The sequence below is a fragment of the Hyperolius riggenbachi genome, chromosome 1 (assembly GCF_040937935.1).
Source record: "Hyperolius riggenbachi isolate aHypRig1 chromosome 1, aHypRig1.pri, whole genome shotgun sequence".
In the NCBI taxonomy this organism is placed as follows: Eukaryota; Metazoa; Chordata; class Amphibia; order Anura; family Hyperoliidae; genus Hyperolius; species Hyperolius riggenbachi.
In genome coordinates, this window is record NC_090646.1 from 355,095,998 (window position 1) to 355,117,555 (window position 21,558).

General features: G+C 43.9%; 1 protein-coding gene across 1 annotated transcript in view; it reads right to left on the reverse strand.

Annotated features, from left to right (window-relative positions):
- Window positions 1–220: 220 nt before the first annotated feature.
- The window catches only part of PLVAP (plasmalemma vesicle associated protein), a 36,143-nt gene continuing 14,805 nt past the window's right edge, over window positions 221–21,558 (reverse strand). Inside the window, exons 3-5 of the mRNA XM_068234176.1 lie at window positions 17,612–18,183; window positions 8,383–8,432; window positions 221–3,457 (exon numbers count right to left, since the gene is read on the reverse strand). Of these exons, the coding sequence (XP_068090277.1) occupies window positions 8,400–8,432; window positions 17,612–18,183 (605 nt within the window). The 3' untranslated portion in view covers window positions 221–3,457; window positions 8,383–8,399. The remainder of the gene's footprint in view (window positions 3,458–8,382; window positions 8,433–17,611; window positions 18,184–21,558) is intronic.

Here is a 21,558-nt window from a genome sequence, read left to right on the forward strand (position 1 = left end):
CTCTCTACAAATCGCTCAGCCCTTGCGTTTGTGCTGGCGATTTATAATGTGAACAAGGCCTAAAAACTTCTGTTGCTAGTATTATAGTGTAGGTAGCTTGCACAACGTGGAATGCTGGCTTTGTGCTTGTTGCGTGACAGAGGCCTGATGACCCTGTCTCGATCAACACTGAGAAACATTTGTCTTGAAGAGTAAGTGGGAAATCTGTTGTGTATCAGATTAAGAAAACATTTATTGTTCACATCCTTAACAGCCAAGAACTATATACAAAAAGAACAATGTGCTTTTGTTTTTGTGACCAGATAGAGAAAACATCAGGGTGACATAAAGATAAACAAGGCTTTCCTGTTATAACTTCCCTGTTGTAAACTAATTTCAACAAGACTAAAACAGACTGTGCTTCAAGGGCAAATTAATAACAAAAAATACACTTCGAAAAGCATCCTGTTTAGGAATGGTCCAGTTAGTCTCCACGTTATAATAAATGGCTTATATTGGCAATATGTTTTTGGTTTTTTTTGTATAATATGCAAGAATGTGCATGTAGATCATTAGTTATAGATTGCCAAGAAAGTTAATGATGAGCCAGAACTCTGAGGGTTGTGTAAGGGTCTAAAAAGGAGCAAAAGGCCCTCTTACTAAAAATGGTATGCAAAACAGAAATTTGCCTTCATAAAACAGAAGGCATTTATTCAGCTTGGAGTGAACATATGAGGTGTCCCACAGTGCATCACTGCTGAGTATGCAAACCCTCACTTTGTTGTCCCTGAAAGCAGAAGACACCTCCAGAACCGCTGTATGCAATGATGTGTCAGCTTGGTAATATTACAGTAATACTAACAACCTGACACATCATTGTAGTCCAGTGGTGGAGGTGTGTTTAGCTTTCAGGGACAACAAAGGGGCAATTTGCATATTCAGCAGTTTGTGCACTATGGGACATCTCATATGTTCACTCCAACCTGAATAATCACAAATACCTTCTGTTTTAAGAAGGCAATTTTTTGTTTTGTATGTAGATCATCACCATTGTAATAAATTGATCCCTGACATTCTTCATCTTAAAAGCTAAATTTCAGGCACAGATTTTACAGGCATTTCACAAAATATTGTTTCAAATTAAGCCTGCATAAAGCAATTGTAAAAATGATGCTATATTTTGAAAAGAAAAAAAGAATACCCGCTGCATGAGTTCATAATCCTCATTTGATTATCTGCAGTCCACTGCAGTGCCTGCTCACTCCCATGGTCTCAATAAGGCCCGGTTCACATTGGCACTAAAAATGGTCTGTTTAGTAGAGCTAAATGGACCAGATCCTAACAGAGATGCTAATCAATTGGATCCATTCACATTGCTCCCCCAAACGGAAGTTTAGGGAGGCTGCAGATGCATTGCCTTGACTGCACACTAACAGAAAAGATCAAAAACTGATGCCCAATAAACACTGAGGCAGGGAACACACTTGTCTTTCAGTTTTCTGCGCGCGTTTTCCTGCATACTTTTTCTGCACACCTTGGGCCTGATTCACAAAGCGGTGCTAACAGTTAGCACCCTGGTGAAAAGCCCTTTATCACGCCTAAACTCTGTTTAGGCATGATAAGTTTAGGTGTGATAAGTTTAGGTGTGATAAGTTTTTAGGCGTGATAAGTTTAAGCACCAACTGGGTTAGCACCGCAGTGCACAGCTGATCAAAAGTTTTGCGCTAGCAAAGTCTGGTGCACTTTGCATAGAGTTTAATGGCGCTGCTTTGCATGCGGGACTTTGCATGCGATCTAAACTTATCTAAACTTAGCATGCCTAAACTTATCATGCCTAAACTTATCATGCCTAAACTGAGTTTAGGCATGATAAAAATGGTTATCACGCCTAGTCTCTAACTGGGTTAGCACCGCTTTGTGAATCGAGCCCCAAGTGTGTTTCTATGCAGGAAAACGCGCGCGTTTTTTCACAGCAGCTGATGTAGTTGATAGAGAAAACTGACAAAATGTGCAGAATCAGGATGCAGAATGTCAGTTTTTTTTTTGCACGCGAACAACATATTAAGTGTGTACTAGCTCATTGATTAACAAGAGTTCTCAGTTTTTCTGTGCAGAAAACGCGCACGAAAACAGTCAAGTGTGTTCCCTGCCTAATCTGTTTCACAGCTCAGTTTTTACACAGATCAGTTTTTGTTCTGTTCAGTGTGAGCCGAAACTCTGAAGGCGTGTCTCCATACTAGAGTAGTAGAGATGGTCAATGAGATGCAAATGATTCCAAGTTAATGCGAGATTAGAAACATGCATGCAACTTTATGCAACTTGAAAATGGACCAATCAAATTCCACCTTGGTCCATTTTCAAACTGCATAAGGCTACTTGCACACCAAGACGTTGCGTTAGGTGCTACGTTAAGGTCGCATAACGTGCACCTAACACAACGTATGGTGCTGCAAGAGCCGACGGTAGAGTGAGCAACGTTAGGCGGCTCGATGCCTATAATGTCTCCCAGAGTGGCGCTGATTGGCCAGTGGGTCCACGTGATGCGGAGCGAGACACTCTGCATCACGTGGTCCCGCCGGCCAATCAGCGCCCGCCAGTGCAGTGAAAATTAATTAGCCATGTGCGCGGCTACTGTAGCTGGCTCTCCCCGCCTCCTCTCCGCCCCCCACTGCGCATGTGCAAACAGTCTAACGCGGCTATAGCCGCTCCAACGCCGTAGCATGCTGCACTTTGCGGAGAACGTGCAGCGTTACATGTAACGCAACGTGGGCTGTGTGAACAGCCCACTTGTGTTACATTACTGTGCGTTGGGGGAGCGTTACAGGCGCACTAACGTGCGCCTGTAACGTCTTGGTGTGTAAGCAGCCTAAATCTGCATTCAAAATTTTGCATTATCCTACATCAACTTGGAATTGTTTGCATTGTATTGACCATCTCTACTAGAGTGTGACAGCCACACTAGCCTATCAGAAGCGAGGTGTGGCTTTAGCCAACAGACCTCAACAAGCCTCTGTGATTAAAGGCAGAGTGTTTCAGACTCACTAAAAATGCATAAGCAACTTCAGGTCTCCGAAAAGGAGATGAGAATCTGTGAACTAAAGCAGCCGGTATTTTAGTTTTTTTAATTTGTAAAATAATGGGGATACAATTTTACTCCAAATAAGTACATAATATAAGCAGTACAATATAAAAACCTGCAATCTTATTTTACAATCCGTTGTTAACACATTTGCTTTGATATACTATTTGGTATATTTTTTATATTTAAAATGCCATGACTGTCATAAGGATTTGAAAATATGATAGTACTCTCTACATCCATTTTTAATAAATTGATTTTATGTATATAAACAAAGAACACTCTACACCCTTGCCTTACTTTATACACAAAATATGCTTGAGCAAGAAGCATTATTATTATTAATGTTGATTGTAGATGATTTTCTACATCTTCTCTTTTATTCTTTCATTTACATTTCTGGAAGATAAACAGATAATTAGATAGATAGATAGATAGATAGATAGATAGATACCGTAGATAGGCAAAATAGATACTCATATCCTTCTTTAAATCTATTGTATCAGTTAGTTGGGGAAAAAAGTCTGCGCCTCCCCCTTGCTGTCTGAACTACTGGATGACACAATTTAAAAAGCAACAGCCCAGGTCACAAAGCCTGTAACAATCTCTCTCAAATGAGCTCTTTCTGTTCATGTGCTCTAATCTTTATATTGTTACTAGCTGAAGACCCAGCGTTGTCCAGGGTATGTATTTGGCTGTTGTTGGGTCCAGCCACTTTTTGTAACCTTGACACACAGTCAGTCAATAACCAAGTTTGTGAGCTTTGTGGTCCTTGGCATCAATAATGTGAAAATGGAAGCAGTTGAAATCAATCAAACACAACTGTTTATGGCTTTGTCTGTCCCGGTTTTCAGAATTTAAACCCCAGCCACCCAATGATCAACTGTAGCAGGTTTGTGGCCTCTGCATTAACAGTGTAACATTTAAATATTGCCCCAGTTTATCAGTTAAAAAAATCTGATTGGCTGTTTGTGGCCCCGCACCCTTTTCTGAATTTGAACCCAAATTACCCAATGGTCTACTGCAGCTGGTTTGAAGCCTCTGATATTAACAGTGTAAGAATGGGAGCAATTGAAATATTCCCCTTGGAAATCAATAGGTGAATTTTGATTGGCTGTTGTATGCTCCACCCACTTTCCTAAATATTAATGGCAATTATCCAGTGACCAACTGTGCCAAGTTTGAGAACCTTGCCATTAACAGTATAAGAATGGCTGCAGTTTACATTTTCCTATTTATAATTGTGGTTGTATTGGCTCTGCCCCCTTTTTGTAGCCATGACACACATTCACTCAATGACAAAGTTTGTGAGCTTTGGGGTTCTTGGCTTCAATAATGTGAGAATAGAAGCAGTTTATCAATCAAACAAACGTAATTGGCTGTTTGTGGCTCTGCCCCTTTTCTGAATTTGAACCCCAGTCACCCAGTGACCGACTGTATCAGGTTTGAGGCCTCTGCCATTAACAGTGTAAGAACGGCAGCGGTTTTAATATCCCTCTTGAAAATCAATATGGGATTTTTGATTGGCTCATGTAGGCCCCACCCACTTTCCTGAATATTAATCCCAGCCACCCAGTGACCAACTGTGCCAAGTTTAAATTTGTATTCAAAATTGGCATAATCCTGCATGAACTCAGAATGATTTGTATCTCATTTACCATCACTGCTAACTACAGTATATGCAGTAATCACATAGACAAGTAACAAAAACAAAAAGGCAAGTCCACAAACAGAGACATAGCTAGAAATCCTGATGCCCTATAGAAATATTTACACACCCCCACGAACAAAAAAAATATATAATTATAAGATACCTCTGTGCCCCTACATACATCAATTGAAGGTAACCAGTAGTACTCCATAGTAGAGATGGCCCGAACGGTTCGCCGGCGAACGGTTCCAGGCGAACTTCCGGTGGTTTGCGTTCGCCAGTGAACGCACAACTTTTCCGGAAGTTCGGTTCGCCCCCATAATGCACCATTAGGGTCAACTTTGACCCTCTACATCACAGTCAGCAGGCACATTGTAGCCAATCAGGCTACACTCCCTCCTGAAGCCACTCCCCCCCTTATAAAAGGCAGGGCCGGCCATTATACTCACTTGTGTGCCTGCAATAAATAGAGAAGGGACAGCTGCTGCTGCTGACTCTCATAGGGAAAGATTAGTTAGGCTCTTGTAGGCTTGTTAGCTTGCTCCTTGCTGATTCTTATTTCTAAAATAGCACCCCACAACAGCTCTTTTGAGAGCTAATCGTGTTCTTGTGATCTATTTTTTTTTATGTGTGTCCCACTGACACTTTTGTTGCATAGACAGCCTTGATAATTCATACTGTGTGTGTGCCACTGCCAGGCCCAGCACATTCAGTGACTACCTGTGTGTGTGGCAGGTGCACATTGTAATACCCATTACTGCATATACCTACCTACCCGTTGTTCACAGTGCACCCACCCACCTACCTACGTGAGTTGAGCTCACGCAGTGTCACTGTGCCTGTCCGTTACCTGTCTGTGTGTGACAGGTGCACATTGTAATTCCCATTACTGCATATATCTACCTACCTACCTGTTGTTCACAGTGCACTCACTTACCTACGTGAGCTCACGCAGTGTCACTGTGCCTGTCCGTTACCTGTCTGTGTGTGACAGGTGCACATTGTAATACCCATCACTGCATATACCTACTACCTGTTGTTCACTTCAGTGCACCCACCTACCTACGTGAGCGCATGCAGTGTCACTGTGCCTGTCTGGTACCTGTCTGTGTGTGACAGGTGCACATTGTAATACTCATCACTGCATATTCCTTCTACCTGTTGTTCACTTCAGTGCATCCACCTACGTATGTGAGCACACTCAGTGTCACTGTGCCTGTCCGATACCTGTCTGTGTGTGATAGGTGCACATTGTAATACCCATCACTGCATATACCTACCTACCTGTGTTCACAGTGCACCCACCTACCTACGTGAGCGCTGCATGTCTATATGAGTGTCTGGGGGGGGGGGGGGGGGGTGGCACACCAAAGATAATAGGGTTGTTGCTTCATTGTGGACAGACCAAATTTGATCAGCTGGACAGTCACTGTTCTGTCATTCAGCTACCTCAGCCCGGCGACCATATGGGCTGAAAAGCCGCCATCACCTGCACTCTCGTCATGGTGCGCACTGCATACCTTCCACTGCATCTTTGACTGGACATTGTATTATACCTGGCAGTCAGTGCATACCTTTCACTTGAATGGATGGCAGACTTGCCCTCCATAACAGATTCTCGTTAAAGGATTTAAAGTTGATTCATCTCATATACAGCAGGGCCTCGAAAGTCCTCCTGTATTGTTATTTTTGGTCACTACCTCGGGACGTGCATGCCATGCCTGCTGCCTTCCTTAGATGTGTGTGGTAGCCGTTCCTGCTCCTTTGCCCACAGCGTGCCTGCTGCCTTCCTTGGATGTGTAGTGGTAGCCGTTTCTTAGGCTCCCACTCCGGACCGGAATCGAACCAGGATTCCCCGGCCATTACCCGTGGTCGCTTGCAATGGCAGACTTGCCCTCCATAAAAGATTCTCGTTAAAGGTAATAAAGTCAATTAGTGTCATATACAGCAAGGCCTCGAAAGTCATCCTTTTGGTCACTACCTCGGGACGTGCATGCCATGCCTGCTGCCTTCCTTGGATGTGTGTGGTAGCCGTTCCTGCTCCTTTGCCCACAGCGTGCCTGCTGCCTTCCTTGGATGTGTAGTGGTGGTAGCCGTTTCTTAGGCTCCCACTCCGGACCAGAATCGAACCAGGATTCCCCGGCCATTACCCGTGGTCACTTGCAATGGCAGACTTGCCCTCCATAAAAGATTCTAGAAGCAGGTACTGAACAGCAAGCAGAACAAGTATTTAAAAAAATAGATGTAAGCTTTAACAATGGTAGAGAAAGAACCATCGAAAGTTGATAAGGCAGTCAGACATTACCTGACATCACTGAGTGAGGAAGAGCAATCTCGCCATGGTGCGCAGCAGTCCAGCACAGCCGTCACTACGCAAACAGCTGTTTGCGGTACGTTACACAGTGAGTTTGGTGTGTCAGTGTGAAGCAGTACTCTAAATACACTCCCTGATTGATGTATACACATGCAAGATGTTTTAAAGTACTTTAGGCCTGCAATTTAGCATTCATTGTGATTTCTGCCCTTAAAAGCTGCTTTCCCCGGGACTTTTGGCGTCTATCCCACTCCGCCATGCCCCCTCCAGGTGTTAGACCCCTTGAAACATCTTTTCCATCACTTTTGTGGCCAGCATAAATTTTTCTAGTTTTCAAAGTTCGGCTCCCCATTGAAGTCTATTGCGGTTCGCGAAAGTTCGCGCGAACCAAATTTTCCGAAAATCGGAGGTTCGGGCCATCTTTACTCCCTAGTATTCGATAGTTCCACCAGTACAGATAGCCAGAAGCACCCCCCAGTATTAAGTACTAGTGTTGGTGCTTGAATTCAGAACATTGTTCTGTATTCACCGAACACCGCACTTCAGCACCATTCAGCACCAAATCCGCGGACAGGGTCAGGGGGCATTCACTTACTTGCGGTTCATGGTGTATTTTCACATGACTCCAATACCAATACTTTCTCCTTCAGCTTTTGAAAGGAGGAAGTATGGGAGTAACTCCCATACTTCCTCCTTTCAAAAGCTGAAGGAGAAAGTATTGGAGTCATGTGAAAATACACCATGAATCACAAGTAAGTGAATGCCCCCTGACCCTGTCCGCGGATTTGGTGCTGAATGGTGCTGAAGTGTGGTGTTCGGTGAATACAGAACAATGTTCTGAATTCAAACACCAACAGGTAGTTCACTTTCTTGTGCTTCACGTTACATTTTATGTAACATAAAATGTAACGTGAAGCACAAGAAAGTGAACTCCCCCTGATCCTATCTGCAGGTTCAGTGCTGAAGTGTAGTAGTATGTAATTTATTTATTTATTTAGTATGTGTATGTGTTTGGGTGAATTTGAAGGTTGACTTTTTTTTGTTTTAAAAACACTTTTCTTTTATTGGTCGGATAAAATATGCAAATTTTTTGAGATAGGAATTTTGGGTTTTCATGAGCTGTATGCCAAAATCCTCAATATTAAAACAATAAAAGGCTTGAACTACTTCAGTTGTGTGTAATGAATCTAAAATATATGAAAGTCTAAGGTTTATCAGTACATTACAGAAAATAAAAAACTTTATCACAATATGCTAATTTTTTGAGAAGATCCTGTAAATAGGACACCTTTGTACATAGCAATATAAAATTTACAAATCCTGAAAATATTCCTTTAGATTTCACAGATAGATTCTTACCTTTTTTTTTACTCTTTTTAACCTTGGTACCCAGTGTATACTGGCCGTGCCTGCAAAATAAATGTGAGGTAATAACAAGAATGTAGGAGATGTCTTGTCAAGATTGTGAAACCTAGCAATAAATAATGCCAATGCCACACCTAGGTAATGCAATCATTTATGTGGTATATTTACATATTGAGGCACTAAAGCAAAAAAAAAAAAAAAGAAAAAAAAAAAAGATAAAGAAAAAAGGCAAGATAACCATTTTTGCCCAACTGCTGATAATCACTTGGCATTTTTAGTAAGATTAGGTGGGGCTAGCATCCACCAGGCCCTAGGCAACTAGCTAGGTTTGCCTTGTGGATGATCCGGATCTGCACTAAAGGCAAACCCTTTACGTAATTCAGTTCTTATAACTAATAGATGATAAATGGCCAAGAGAGGATGGTTTATGCATGCAATAATGTCAAAGCAGTCATGTCATTAGATATAGCAAGCTTACACACTGAGAATCACATGGATCATAGACATGAGACTGTTGTGTGTGTGTAGGAGATGGCCACTCCTAGTTTCTTTCAGGCTTGGAACTCACTACCAGTACCTTACTAAGCCATTACTAAGCAGTTGTAATTTAAAAAGCTCTTGCTAATGCATACATGTCAAACTCTGGCCCGTGAAGCCCTCAGATTTGGCCCCTTTAGATGATTTTCCCACTTTGCATTATATTTGGCACACTCTAGAACGCCAGCTTTATTGGGGGATAAGCCCTAGATCACCAAGAAAGCCATATGGGGATGGGGACAGCACTAGATACCAGGGAACTGTATAGGAGAGAAGGGCTGTAGAGTCGGAGTCGAGGAGTCGGAGCAATTTTTGGATACCTTAAGTCGGTGGTTTCAATAAACTAAGGAGTCGGATGATTTTTTAACCAAATCCACAGCCTTCGTAAAAATTAGACTAAGGAGTCGGAGTCGAGGAGTCAGAGCAATTTTGGGTACCTGGAGTCAGAGGTTTCATAAACTGAGGAGTAGGAGTCTGATGAGTTTTGTACCGACTCCACAACCTTTTAGGAGAGGGAAGGGGGCCAGTAGACACCACACCAGGGAACTGTACAGGAGAGGGAGGGCCATTAAACATCAGGGAATTGTATAGATGAGGGTTGGGGGAACAACTAAACATCAGGGAACTGTATAGGGGATGGAGGGGGCCGTTAGACACCAGGGAACTTTCTAAGGTAGAGAGGTGGCCACTAGACAATGAGGTTGGCCCGCGACTTGGTCCCATAGCTCAGTTTCGGCCCAGTTTGTATTTGAGTTCGACACCCCTGTGCTAATGTAATGCTATGGATGTGATCCCACTGAAGCGGAGTGCTTTTATAAAAATCTTCCATAGCATTGCATTAGCAAGAGTTTTTTCAAATGACTAACACTTAGGAAAGGCTGCTAGTGGGTTTGAGCCCTCAGAGTTCAGCAGAGATTAAGCAGGCTAAAAACATGCCCCATCTCTACAATACCTCCTAAAGCTATCTACACAAGCAATAAGACTGTCCCCTCAAACAATCGTTTCTGATTCCGTTTAGTAACAATCACTAGGAAGCAGTAAAAAGGGTGCATATGGCTAATGGACAAAAAGGGCGCCGCCATAGACTGCAATACAAAATATCGGCTATCGGGCGCCCGACAGGAAATTTAGGTTGCGCCCGAGAAATAGCGGTTGCAGGGATCGTGTTAACAAAAGTTTTCATTTACTGAATAAGGTTTATTACAAATATTGTTAACAAATTCGTTTTGACTTTGTGTTTTACCTTTTTTTTCGTTTTTAAATTTCGCTTTCAGGACTGTAACAAGTAAACTTTCGTTTACACAGTTTAAGGATTAACTATATTATTGTTTATTTGTGCGTAAGGGTGTTTGTACAGTGGGGATGGTTAGGGTTAGGCACCACCAGGGGAGATTTAGGGTTAGGCACCTCCAGGGAGGTCTTAGGGTTAGGCACCACCATGGGGTCTTAGTGTTAGGCACCACCTGGGGGTGGTTAGGGTTAGGCACCACAAGGGGTGATTTAGGGTTAGGCACCACCAGGGAGGTCTTAGGGTTAGGCACCACCAGGGGGGTCTTAGGGTTAGGCACTACCAGGGGGTGGTTAGGGTTAGGCACCACCAGGGGGGTTCTTAGGGTTAGGCACCACCGGGGGGGGGGGGGAAGTCTAGGAGTTAGGGATAGGTACAGGGAGGGTTCTGTGTGAGAGTAGGGTTAGGTATCGTTACAGTACAATATTTGTAATATATACAATTTATTAAATTATGTATATTTACACAAAGGGGGGGGGTCTAGGGGATAGGAATAGGGAGAGATCTGTGTGAGCCTACAGTTAGGTATAATTTCAGTAAAATACCTGTAAAATCTACCATTGTTTTACTATGCTTAATACAAGTGTAAATACCGTTTTTTGTTATAGACGCTATTTGACATTTAATTTACTAAATCGTTTTTGTTATAGACGGTATTTTGCCATTTCATTTCTGTTTATTCAACCTATTTAGCACTAGAATTTCTTTCATAAGCTATAAACGAAAAATATTGTTTTACATTACAACTTATAATTTCGGCTATGTCCTGTATCCTTTTTTCTAGGCGCCCTTTTTTGAAGCAAGCTAATCACTATACCACTGTACTGCTCAGCCAGTGCGGTACCCACTGCAGTCACACAATGGCATCAACCAAGGAATTTACATCTTGACCAATTACTAAAGGTACTACACTTGTAGCCACTCTAGGGTTTCATCCCAAATAATCTTGAACAATTATTTTGCGTGATGAAAATGAAAAGGGTGAGCGTGGCTTAAACTAATTGGAGCTGGTAGCATCTTCAGCATCTTGCTGACAGTGGTAACTTTAAATGTAACCCTTAAAGAGAATCTGTACTCTACAATTCTTACGATAAAAAGCATACCAGTCTATTCATTATGTTCTCTTGGGCCCCTCTGTGCTGTTTCTGCCACTCCCTGCTGCAATCCTGGCTTGTAATTGCCAGTTTTAGGCAGTATTTACAAACAAAAGACATGGCTGCTAACCAGCTTGTGATAGGCTGAGAGGAGCTCAGTCTGTGATTCACACAGAGCCTGGAGGGGGCTTGGAGAAGGTGTGTAAAGCTTCTGCCTATCACAATAGAGTAGCACATTCCAGCCTCAGCTGACAAAGCTGTCAAAGGAAAGAAGATTTGATTATATAACAGAGATAATACAGCCACTGTGCAACTAGGAAAGGCTGCAGTAAGACAGACCACATTAGAACAGGTATAGGAACATATAGGATAGAAGAAATAAGGCTGAAAATGTTGTTACAGAGTCTCTTTAAAACAAACCTGAACTGAAAATAAAAAGTCAAAATAAACATACATAGGTCATACTTACCTCACGTGTAGTCTACTCATCAATCTCTTTCTCCTCTCCTGCGTCCTGTTTGTCCACTATGATCAATGGAATGCTCCGTCTTCCATTTTGAAAATGGCCATTAGCTCATAACCGCTTCCGGGTCAGCACACTTTTAAACTGTAATATCGCCCACTTGAGCCATGGACATTACCTTGCTCAGCCAGATGTCCTTTCAGTTATAACTGACAGCAACTGATAAATAACGGACAGCAACTGATATATTTCAGTTCTGACCAAATCTTGTCAGAACTGGAAGGAATCATTGTAAGAAGAAAATGGTGAGCATCTGAGAGGAACTGACAGCGAGGTAAGTATGTAATCTTCATTTGCAGGTACATCATGTGTCTATTTATTTTTAATTATTTTACTCTGTTCAGTCTAAAATCTAAAATCGCAGTCTATTTGCCGAATGCAAATAGACTGCAATGATTCTGATCAATGAGCCGGTTCTTTTTGTATTGAATCGAATGAGCCGGCTCATTCGATTCAATACAAAAAGAACCGGCTCATTGATGAGCCGGTTACTATACCTTAGGATGCGTCCTGTGCGGATGCATAGCATCAGCTCCCGCGATCTCTCCCCACCTGCCTGCACCCGTCACCCTCACCTAGGGTGGCACCTGGTGCACCCATTGGTGCACCAGGTGCCAGGCTAGGTGAGGGTGACAGGTGAGGAGGTGGGGGGGACAGCGGTAGCCGGTGCTATGCGTCGGTACGCAGGACGCATTGTAAGGTATAGTATTGCTAATTGGCGTGGGAGATCTTCAATCAAGGTAATTGAAGATCGCAAGAAAGAGGATACTTTATACGATGGATCGTTTACCGAGGATATGGCGTGGGAACATTTTTTTAAAGGTACAGGTAAGTATTTGTGGTTAATTTAGAACATTAAAGGACTTTTCTCGTGGTTGCGTTTTTATTTCATTTAACCCTTTGTGGAAATGGATAAGGGGTACCCCTATACTCATTTCTCCTGGGAGGGGGTGGGCATCTGGGGGTCCTCTTCTTAAAGGGGAATCCCAGATGCCACCATGAACCCCCCCCCCCCCGGGAGTCGTCGCCCCCGCCTCCACCTGGGGCAAGGGAGGCGGGGAAGAGCCCCTTGTCCATGGATTGGACAAGGGCTCCGGGGGGGAGGGGGAGGCTCGGCCGCCCCTCCCCTCCAGAGCCCCCCATACCATGGACCATGTGGGCTGGTATAGCTCAGGGTGCGAAGCCCCAGTCGGCCGGGGCTCCGCATTCTGGCTATCCCAGCCTGCATGGGGGACAAGGGGTTATAGAGGCTCGGGAGGGGGGACCCCACGTCATTTCTTTTTTTAAATTTATTTCCCACATTCAGAACATTAAAAAAAAAAGTTGATAGCAATTTATAAAAAAACGTGGGGTCCCCCCTCCCGAGCCTCTGTAACCCCTTGTCCCCCATGCAAACTGGGATAGCCAGAATGCGGAGCCCCGGCCGACTGGGGCTTCGCACCCTGAGCTATACCAGCCCGCATGGTCCATGGTATGGGGGGGCTCCAGGGGGGGGGAGGGGCAGCCAAGCCTCCCCCTCCCCCCCCGGAGCCTTTGTCCAATTTATGGACAAGGGGCTCTTCCCCGCCTCCCTTGCCCCAGGTGGAGGCGGGGGCGACGACTCGCTGGGGGGGGGGGTTCACAGTGGCATCTGGAAATCCCCTTTAAGAAGGGGACCCTGAGATGCCCACCCCCCTCCCAGGAGAAATGAGTATAGGGGTACAAAGTACCCCTTACCTATTTCCACAAAGGGTTAAATGAAATAAAAACGCAACAACGTGAAAAGTCCTTAAATGTTCTAAATTAACCACAAATACTTACCTGTACCTTTAAGAAAAAAATTCCACGTCAATTAGGTCCCACGACAGTATCCTCCATCTTGCGACCTTCTGTTACATGTTGATTGAAGATCTCCGCAGCCCCGATGTCACACACACCGCCCCCGCCGCACTGCTCTTAGCTATACTTAGTATAGCTTAGAGCAAAAAGCATCTTTAAAATGTGGCTCCAATGGCCCCCATTGGTTTCTTATCAGACCAATGGGAATCAGGAGGATCCCCATTGGTCGATGAGGAACCAATGGGGAGCCTTGGAGCCAAATTTTAAAGATGCTTTTTGCTAAGCTATACTTAGTATAGCTGAGAGTGCGTCTATATAGACGCATTACCGCTGGCTCCTGCTGACCTCCCTGCCTCTCACACCTGTCACCTTCACCCATGCTGGCACCCAATGCACCCATGGGTGCCAGCATGGGTGAAGGTGACAGGTGTGAGAGGCAGGGAGGTCAGCGGGAGCCAGCGGTAATGCGTCTATATAGACACACTCTCAGCTATACTAAATATAGCTTAGCAAAAAGCATCTTTAAAATTTGGCTCCAAGGCTCCACATTGGTTCCTCATCGACCAATTGGGATTCTCCTGATCCACCATTGGTCTGATAAGAAACCAATGGGGGCCATTGAAGCCACATTTTAAAGATGCTTTTTTCTCTAAGCTATACTAAGTATAGCTGAGAGCAGTGCGGCGGGGGCGGCGTGTGTGGCGTCGGGGCGCGGAGATCTTCAATCAACATGTAACAGAAGGTCGCAAGATGGAGGATACTGTCGTGGGACCTAATTGGCGTGGAATTTTTTCTTAAAGGTACAGGTAAGTATTTCTGGTTAATTTAGAACATTAAAGGACTTTTCTCGTTGTTGCGTTTTTATTTCATTTAACCCTTTATGGAAATGGGTAAGGGGTACTTTGCACCCCTATACTCATTTTTCCTGGGAGGGGCGCAGGTATCTGGGTTCCCCTTCTTAAAGGGGACTCCCAGATGCCACCATGAACCCCCCCCCCCCAGGGAGTCGTCGCCCCCACCTCCTCCTGGGGCACCGGAGGCGGGGAAGAGCCCCTTGTCCATGGATTGGACAAGGGCTCCGTGGGGGAGGGGAAGGCTTGGCTGCCCCTCCTCCCCGAAGCCCCCCTATACCATGGACCATGCGGGCTGGTATAGCTCAGGGTGTGAAGCCCCAGTCGGCCGGGGCTCCGCATTCTGGCTATCCCAGCCTGCATGGGGGACAAGGAGTTACAGAGGCTTGGGAGGGGGGAGCCCACGTCGTTTTTTTCCACAAATTTCCCACACCCAGAACATGACACAAAAATTTAAATAAAAAAATAAATAAAATGTTTTAATTTTTTTTTAAATATTGTTTCCCAGTATCTTTTTAACATATCCTGCAAATTTGATGTTGCTATGATTTAAGGGGACTTTGCTATTAACTGATAAAGTCGGCGGGAATTGTTTCCCCGCAGAAATGTCATTAGCGATTTAAATAGATACATTTTCCTCTTTGAACATTTAAAATCGATTTTCTCAGAAACTATAAGGTCTTTTTGAACAATTTCTTTTTCTTCGTGTTCCCACTGTTCTTCTTAACATTCCCACATACTTGGTGTTTCTGGCATTTAAAGGGGCTTTGCTATTAACCGCTAAAGTCGGCGGGCGTTTAATTTTCCCACGGTCAGAAGAAGAATATTCAAAATCGATTTTCTCAAAAACTATAAGGTCTTTTTGAAAAAAAAAAATTTCCTCTTGTTCACAATTTTCTTTTTAACATTCCCTGCAAATTTGGTGTTTTTAGCTTTTAACCACTTAACATCTCAGTCGTTTTCAGCTTATGCATCCGAGCAATGTTCACCTCCCATTCATTAGCCTATAACTTTATCACTACTTATCACAATGAACTGATCTATATCTTGTTTTTTCCGCCACCAATTAGGCTTTCTTTGGGGGGTACATTTTGCTAAGAGCCACTTTACTGTAAATGCATTTTAACAGGAAGAATAAGAAAAAAAAATGAAAAAATTCATTATATGTCAGTTTTCGCCCATTATAGTTTTAAAATAATACATGCCTCCATAATTAAAACCCACGTATTGTTATTGCCCATTTGTCATGGTTATTTCACCATTTAAATTATGTCCCTATCACAATGTATCGTGACAATATTTTATTTGGAAATAAAAGCACATTTTTTTTCTTTTTGCATACATCACTATTTACAAGCTTATAAAAAAAAAATAGAGATAAATATTTCATCTTTACATAGATATTTAAAAAGTTTAGACCCTTAGGTAAATATTTATGTATTTTTTTTTTTATAGTAATGTTTTTTTTGGTTTTTTTTTATTAAACATTTTATGTGGGCATTTTTGGGAGGGTGGGATATAAAAGTGTTTTATTTGGGGAAATATTGGTGTAGTGTAATGTTTTTGGGTATTTACTTGTAGTTTTACTTTTTGGCCACAAGATGGCAATCTCGATTTTTTTTACATGACGTCACTCTAAGCGTACAATGTACGCTTAGAGGGACACAGCTTCAGAAAGAGCGAAGCTTCCGAGAGAAGCTGTCGCTTTTTCAGCGGGGGAGAGGAATCAATGATCGGGCTCCCTAGCCCGATACATTGATTCCGTGGCTACCGACTCCGCGGCCGGGAGTGAGCGTGCACGCGCGCGATCGGCCGCGGGAGCGCGCGGGAGCGCGCCTGTCCTCCTTGACGTTTTTATACGTCAAGGAGGACAAAGTGGTTAAGGGGGCTGTGCTATTAAACGTTAAAGTCGGCGGGCAGACATTTTCCAAAGGGCAGCAAAGCAAGGCTTAAAACGGTAAATATCGCTCAGGCAGGACCAAAAAAAAAAAAGTTTTAAAACGATAAATTTCGTTCAAAAGGTCGGCGCCATTGTTTAACCTTTTAAAACGATAAATATCGTTTGATAATGTAAGTGAATGGGGCGCCATTTTTATCAAACGGTGCTGGGCGCCATTTTTCACTGACCCGGAGTGCTGACCCAAAAGCTGTTACAGGTCATCGCCATTTTTAAAATGGAGCACAGAGAATACCATTGATAACAGTGGACAAACAGGACATAGGAGAGAAGAAAAACATTGATAAGCAGACTATGTGGGAGGTAAGTAAGTCTGAACCAGTGGCGTAACAATAGGCCCTGCAGCCCCTGCTCCCACGGGGGGGCCCGGCCCCCCCTGGGGCCCGCTCGGGGCCGTTTTGTGGGGGCTGGAGGGGTGGCAGCATGAGGGGAAAGCCTTGGCTACAGTCGGCGGGGAGAGGGGAATTTCCCCCCCCTCTCCCTCACCTCAGGCCTCCCCCCTCTGCGCTCCCCTCCAGCTAGTTACAGTGTGTGGGCAGCGGGCAGCGGTGGGCAGATACATACCTTCTTCCGTGCGTTCCATCGCAGACTCCTCGCTCTAGCGGCTGACGTCACTTCCGGAAGTGACGTCACTTCCGGAAGCGACGTCAGCCGCTAGAGCGAGGAGTCTGCGATGGAACGCACGGAATAATGTATGTATCTGCCCGCCGCTGCCCACACACTGTAACTAGCTGGAGGGGAGCGCAGATGGGAGAGCCCCGAGGTGAGGGAGAGGGGGGGAACTTCCCCTCTCCCCGCCGACTGTGGCCAAGGCTTTCCCCTCATGCTGCCACCCCTCCAGCCCCCACAAAACGGCCACGAGCAGGCCACGGGGGGGCGCTCTGAAATTCTGCAGGGGGGCCCGGTGGGGCCTAGTTACGCCCCTGGTCTGAACTAAGCTATGCCCTGCCTAAAATATGAACTGTCTATTATCTCTGGATGGCAATAGTGACCAATCACTAGAAATGACTGGAAGAATAACTTTCACAACCTTCGTACTATATTAATTGGAAGGGGTGCCTTTATATACACAGGGTAGAGCATAATCACAAATACCCCCCTTCCCCTTCAAAAGTGCAACCCCAAATACAGTCCTGCATGTTAGATAACTCTCACCTGTATCTTTCGGCAGTTTTCTAGATCTTCCTCTTTCTTCATGTAACGGCTTGTCAATTTACTGAATTCAATGATTGCTTGTGCTTCCTTCTTTTCTAAGTCTTCTTTCTGCACTGCTATCTTACTTTTCTCTGCAAGGGCAGCATCTTTATCTTGAGTGCACTTCCTCAAATCCTCACTCATTCCTGCCTGGCTCGCCTTTAGCTGGCTGTTTTCAAATACTATGTTGTTGACATTTTGCCTCAGTCTGTCCACTGTGAGTTGCATGTTGTTGATAGTTGCATCAGTAATACATCTCAGAGATGAATAAGCGTTATAAGGTGTTGTATCAATGCTAGCTTTCATCCTCTGGATCTCTTGCTTAAACAGCATATCAACGTCAGTGCATGTGTCCATAGCTAACTTCAGCTGATTCTCTAGGTTTGTCTTTGTTTTTCGAAGCGTTTCATTTTCATCAATGGCCTGACTCCCTTTGGTAGAAAGCTCGCCCACTGTCTTGCTGTTGGTCTCCTTATATTTGCTGAATTCTAATTCAAGTTGTAAAATTCTAGTTTGTAACTTTAGCTTATCATCTGTCCAAAAAAGGAAATTGTTAATTAGAGTGGTATATATACTGCTGAGACTTTTTTACCCACCCACCTCCAATTCTTCTTAGTTCAACCATCCCCCAGAAAGTATAGATATTAGGTTAATCCATAATTCTGCACTTGCTCTAGGGAAAAACAGCTCATGGACCTCACCCCACAGACAATCTGTTTGTGAAGTTATATTAAAATGGTTACTGTAAAAAAATTGATATGACATGTATCAGGGTACGGAAGACATTATGTAGTTCGATTTTATTGAAAATTATATTTCTGTTTCAGTTTGAAGCCTGCTGTGCATGTTTTAACAGGCGTGGAGTCTCAAATAGCAATATTTTTCACCATTAAAGGGTTCTTTCAGACTGTGCATATTGCTTTGCGATAAGATCGCAGCGAAAGGAGCTTAACCACTTTATACCACCACTACAGTAGATCTAGGTCATCTGTGATTTCATCTAAGCCACAAGGACGTAGACATACGCCTTGTAGTTGAAACACAGGTGTGACTGATTGGGCCTGCTTCTGTGCACACCTCCGGCACTATCTGCTGCAGAACTAATTGGTGAAAGGGAATATATGTTCCCTAAGCTAATAAAAGCATTTTAAATGGTAAAAATAAATTTTACTTTCTCAGTTCATAGTGAAAAATACATACTTTAGCATTATTTCAGAATCGAATATTCAAATAAAGAAATAACCAACTAAATTTGTCTTTATCTACAATAGCGCTTTTTATTGTTGATTAAATAGGGACATGGATAAGATGTTAAAACTGCTCTGGTCCATAAGAGGGAAACAATGCGAAGTGGTTAAAAGTCACATCATGTGGTAGCGTTGGAGAGTGACCATGCAGTGAGGCATACAGTACAATAAAAGAATGCCTCACTACCACTGTAAATGGGTACATTGACCGGTAAACATACAGCATGCTGTGTGTTTCCCCTGACGGAAACCACCGCACTCACTGTGAAAGCACCATAGGAATATCATTGCATCTTGCGAAGTAATAATATTTTATGTTGCGACATAACGCAAAGGGCACAGTGTGAAATGACCCTTAACCACTTCAGGACCACAGTGCTAAACCCCCTAAAGACCAGGCTGTTTTTTTTATTAATTGGCCATGCAACACAGCACACAAGTGAATCCCCCCCCCCCCTTTTCCCCCCACCAACAGAGCTTTCTGTTGGGGGGTCTGATTACTCCACAGTTGTGTATTTTTATTTTTTTTAATAAATATTTATTTTATTTATTTTTGAATAAAATTGCCTTTTTTATTTTCATTCCCCTGCTCCCTCCCTCCCCCCGCCAGCCAATCAGAATGATCATAGGCTGTTCAGGCTGACAGCCGATCACTCCCCAGCCTCAGGAGGGGACAGCGCTCCTCAGTACAGTGCTGGTGCCGATCGCAGCGCTGTACATGTAAATAGACGGCGATTACGCCGTTTAACAGTCTGAGGGGGCGGAGCGTCGCCCCCCCCCCCCCCCGAGCAGGAGATGTGCGCGATCTCTTGCAAACTGCAGCCCCAGGACTTGACGCCAATCGGCGTTAGCCGGTCCTGGGGCTGCCGCCGCGGCCACGCCCATGGGTGTGGTGCGGTCTTAAGGTAGTTAAAGCCCTTGTGCATCTTCAGTCTTTAATAATACATTTAATACACAGGCAATTTAGAAAAAAATATGTGTCTAACATAAAGTTGTAAAATTATTCATTTTTGCAGTTTAAAAATTGAACATACGGTACCTACTGTAATGGATCACAGGTCTCCAGCTCCTGACTGTTGAAAGCCTGATGCTTCCTTGCAATCCCCCACCTCTCCTCCTTAGCAGTTGAAATGTGGTGCTCTACAAATCATGTGATAACTGCCCATATTACAGGACCAACTGCAATCCAAGCTACAACCACACCTCCCTGTGATTTATTACAGAAAAAAATTAAGAAAATTTGAAAGAGATAAGATTGATTATATGACTAATTCTGTGTTTAGTTGGGAAGCCCATAACTACAAGGGATCAAGCAAGAGTTCTGTTCTACACCTAGGGACACCACAGACCAATAGGGCAACCACCCTCATGAATACTGACAGATATAGGTCCCCTAGAACCTCCCACTTAGACCGTCCCCATAAGACAGCCACTAATAACGTGACAGAAAACAAAGACCATGACTGGATGAAGGTACAGAAATGACAGAGGAATATAAAGCCACAAATAAAACTTTCCAGTCGCATAAACAACCCCCCCTCCCACCCCCCCAAAAAAAGAAATCTGCCCGAAGTCATGAAGACATACACCTGCAGGCATTATAAACATATTGACAGAAATACTGAAGAAATAATGTTTCAGTTCCCCACCAAAACAACCTACCTTTCTAGAAAGATATAGGTCTAGATATGTATATGAGGGGGCCATCCCTAAAAACATCAATAAGCTAGGACCCAATATTTCTAAACACATCAGGCAGATTGATGCAGCAATAAAGGAAAGAAAGACTGGCACTAGTTGCGGGTAGGGAGGTCATGGGTTGACCCGGATAGTGTACTTCATCTTGCAGCGTGCTCCCGAGAACAAACAATAGTATGTGTGGTGAAGAGAGAAGCGAGGCACTGAAGCAATGAAAAGTGTACCTTTAATCCACGGTTGCAGACACAGCGGGGTGTACAGTGGGGGTGAGGGGATACCTGACAGCTGTTTCGCTTAGAAAAGCTTCTTCAGAGGCACGTGGAACCACGTGCCCCTGAAGAAGCTTTTCTAAGCGAAACAGCTGTCAGGCATCCCCTCACCCCCACTGTACACCCCGCTGTGTCTGCAACCGTGGATTAAAGGTACACTTTTCATTGCTTCAGTGCCTCGCTTCTCTCTTCACCACACATCAGGCAGATTGAGTAGGAAAAAACAGATGAAGACTCCCAGAAAGTAGGAAGAGGTAAAAAGAAAAGTGAAATTCCACAGACAGTGGGCCCTAGATGTCATTGAACAGGAACAGGAACAAATGGGTATGGAGTTGTCCACTCAAGATATCACCTCCCCCCCCCCAACCCAGCTAAAGCATTAGATGATCACACTTCCAAGGAGAGAAGTGATTGGGAAGTATGCTTATTTGTCTGGAGAAATCCAGAGAGATCCCAAACAGGACCATTTTTTAGGTCCACCAACCCCAGTATCTCTGAAAAGGCACATAGACCAACTAGAAAGAGACACAGAAGTGGAAGAAAGGCCCCCCCAAAAAAGAAAAGAGAAACAAAGAACAAGAGAACAATGTTGCTCCACTATCAAAACTTTTAATCTATCTTCACACCAGTTCACTGACAGTGAGATCAGTTTATTACAGAAAGGTCTCAATTTTGCCCCACCAGTAAACCTAAT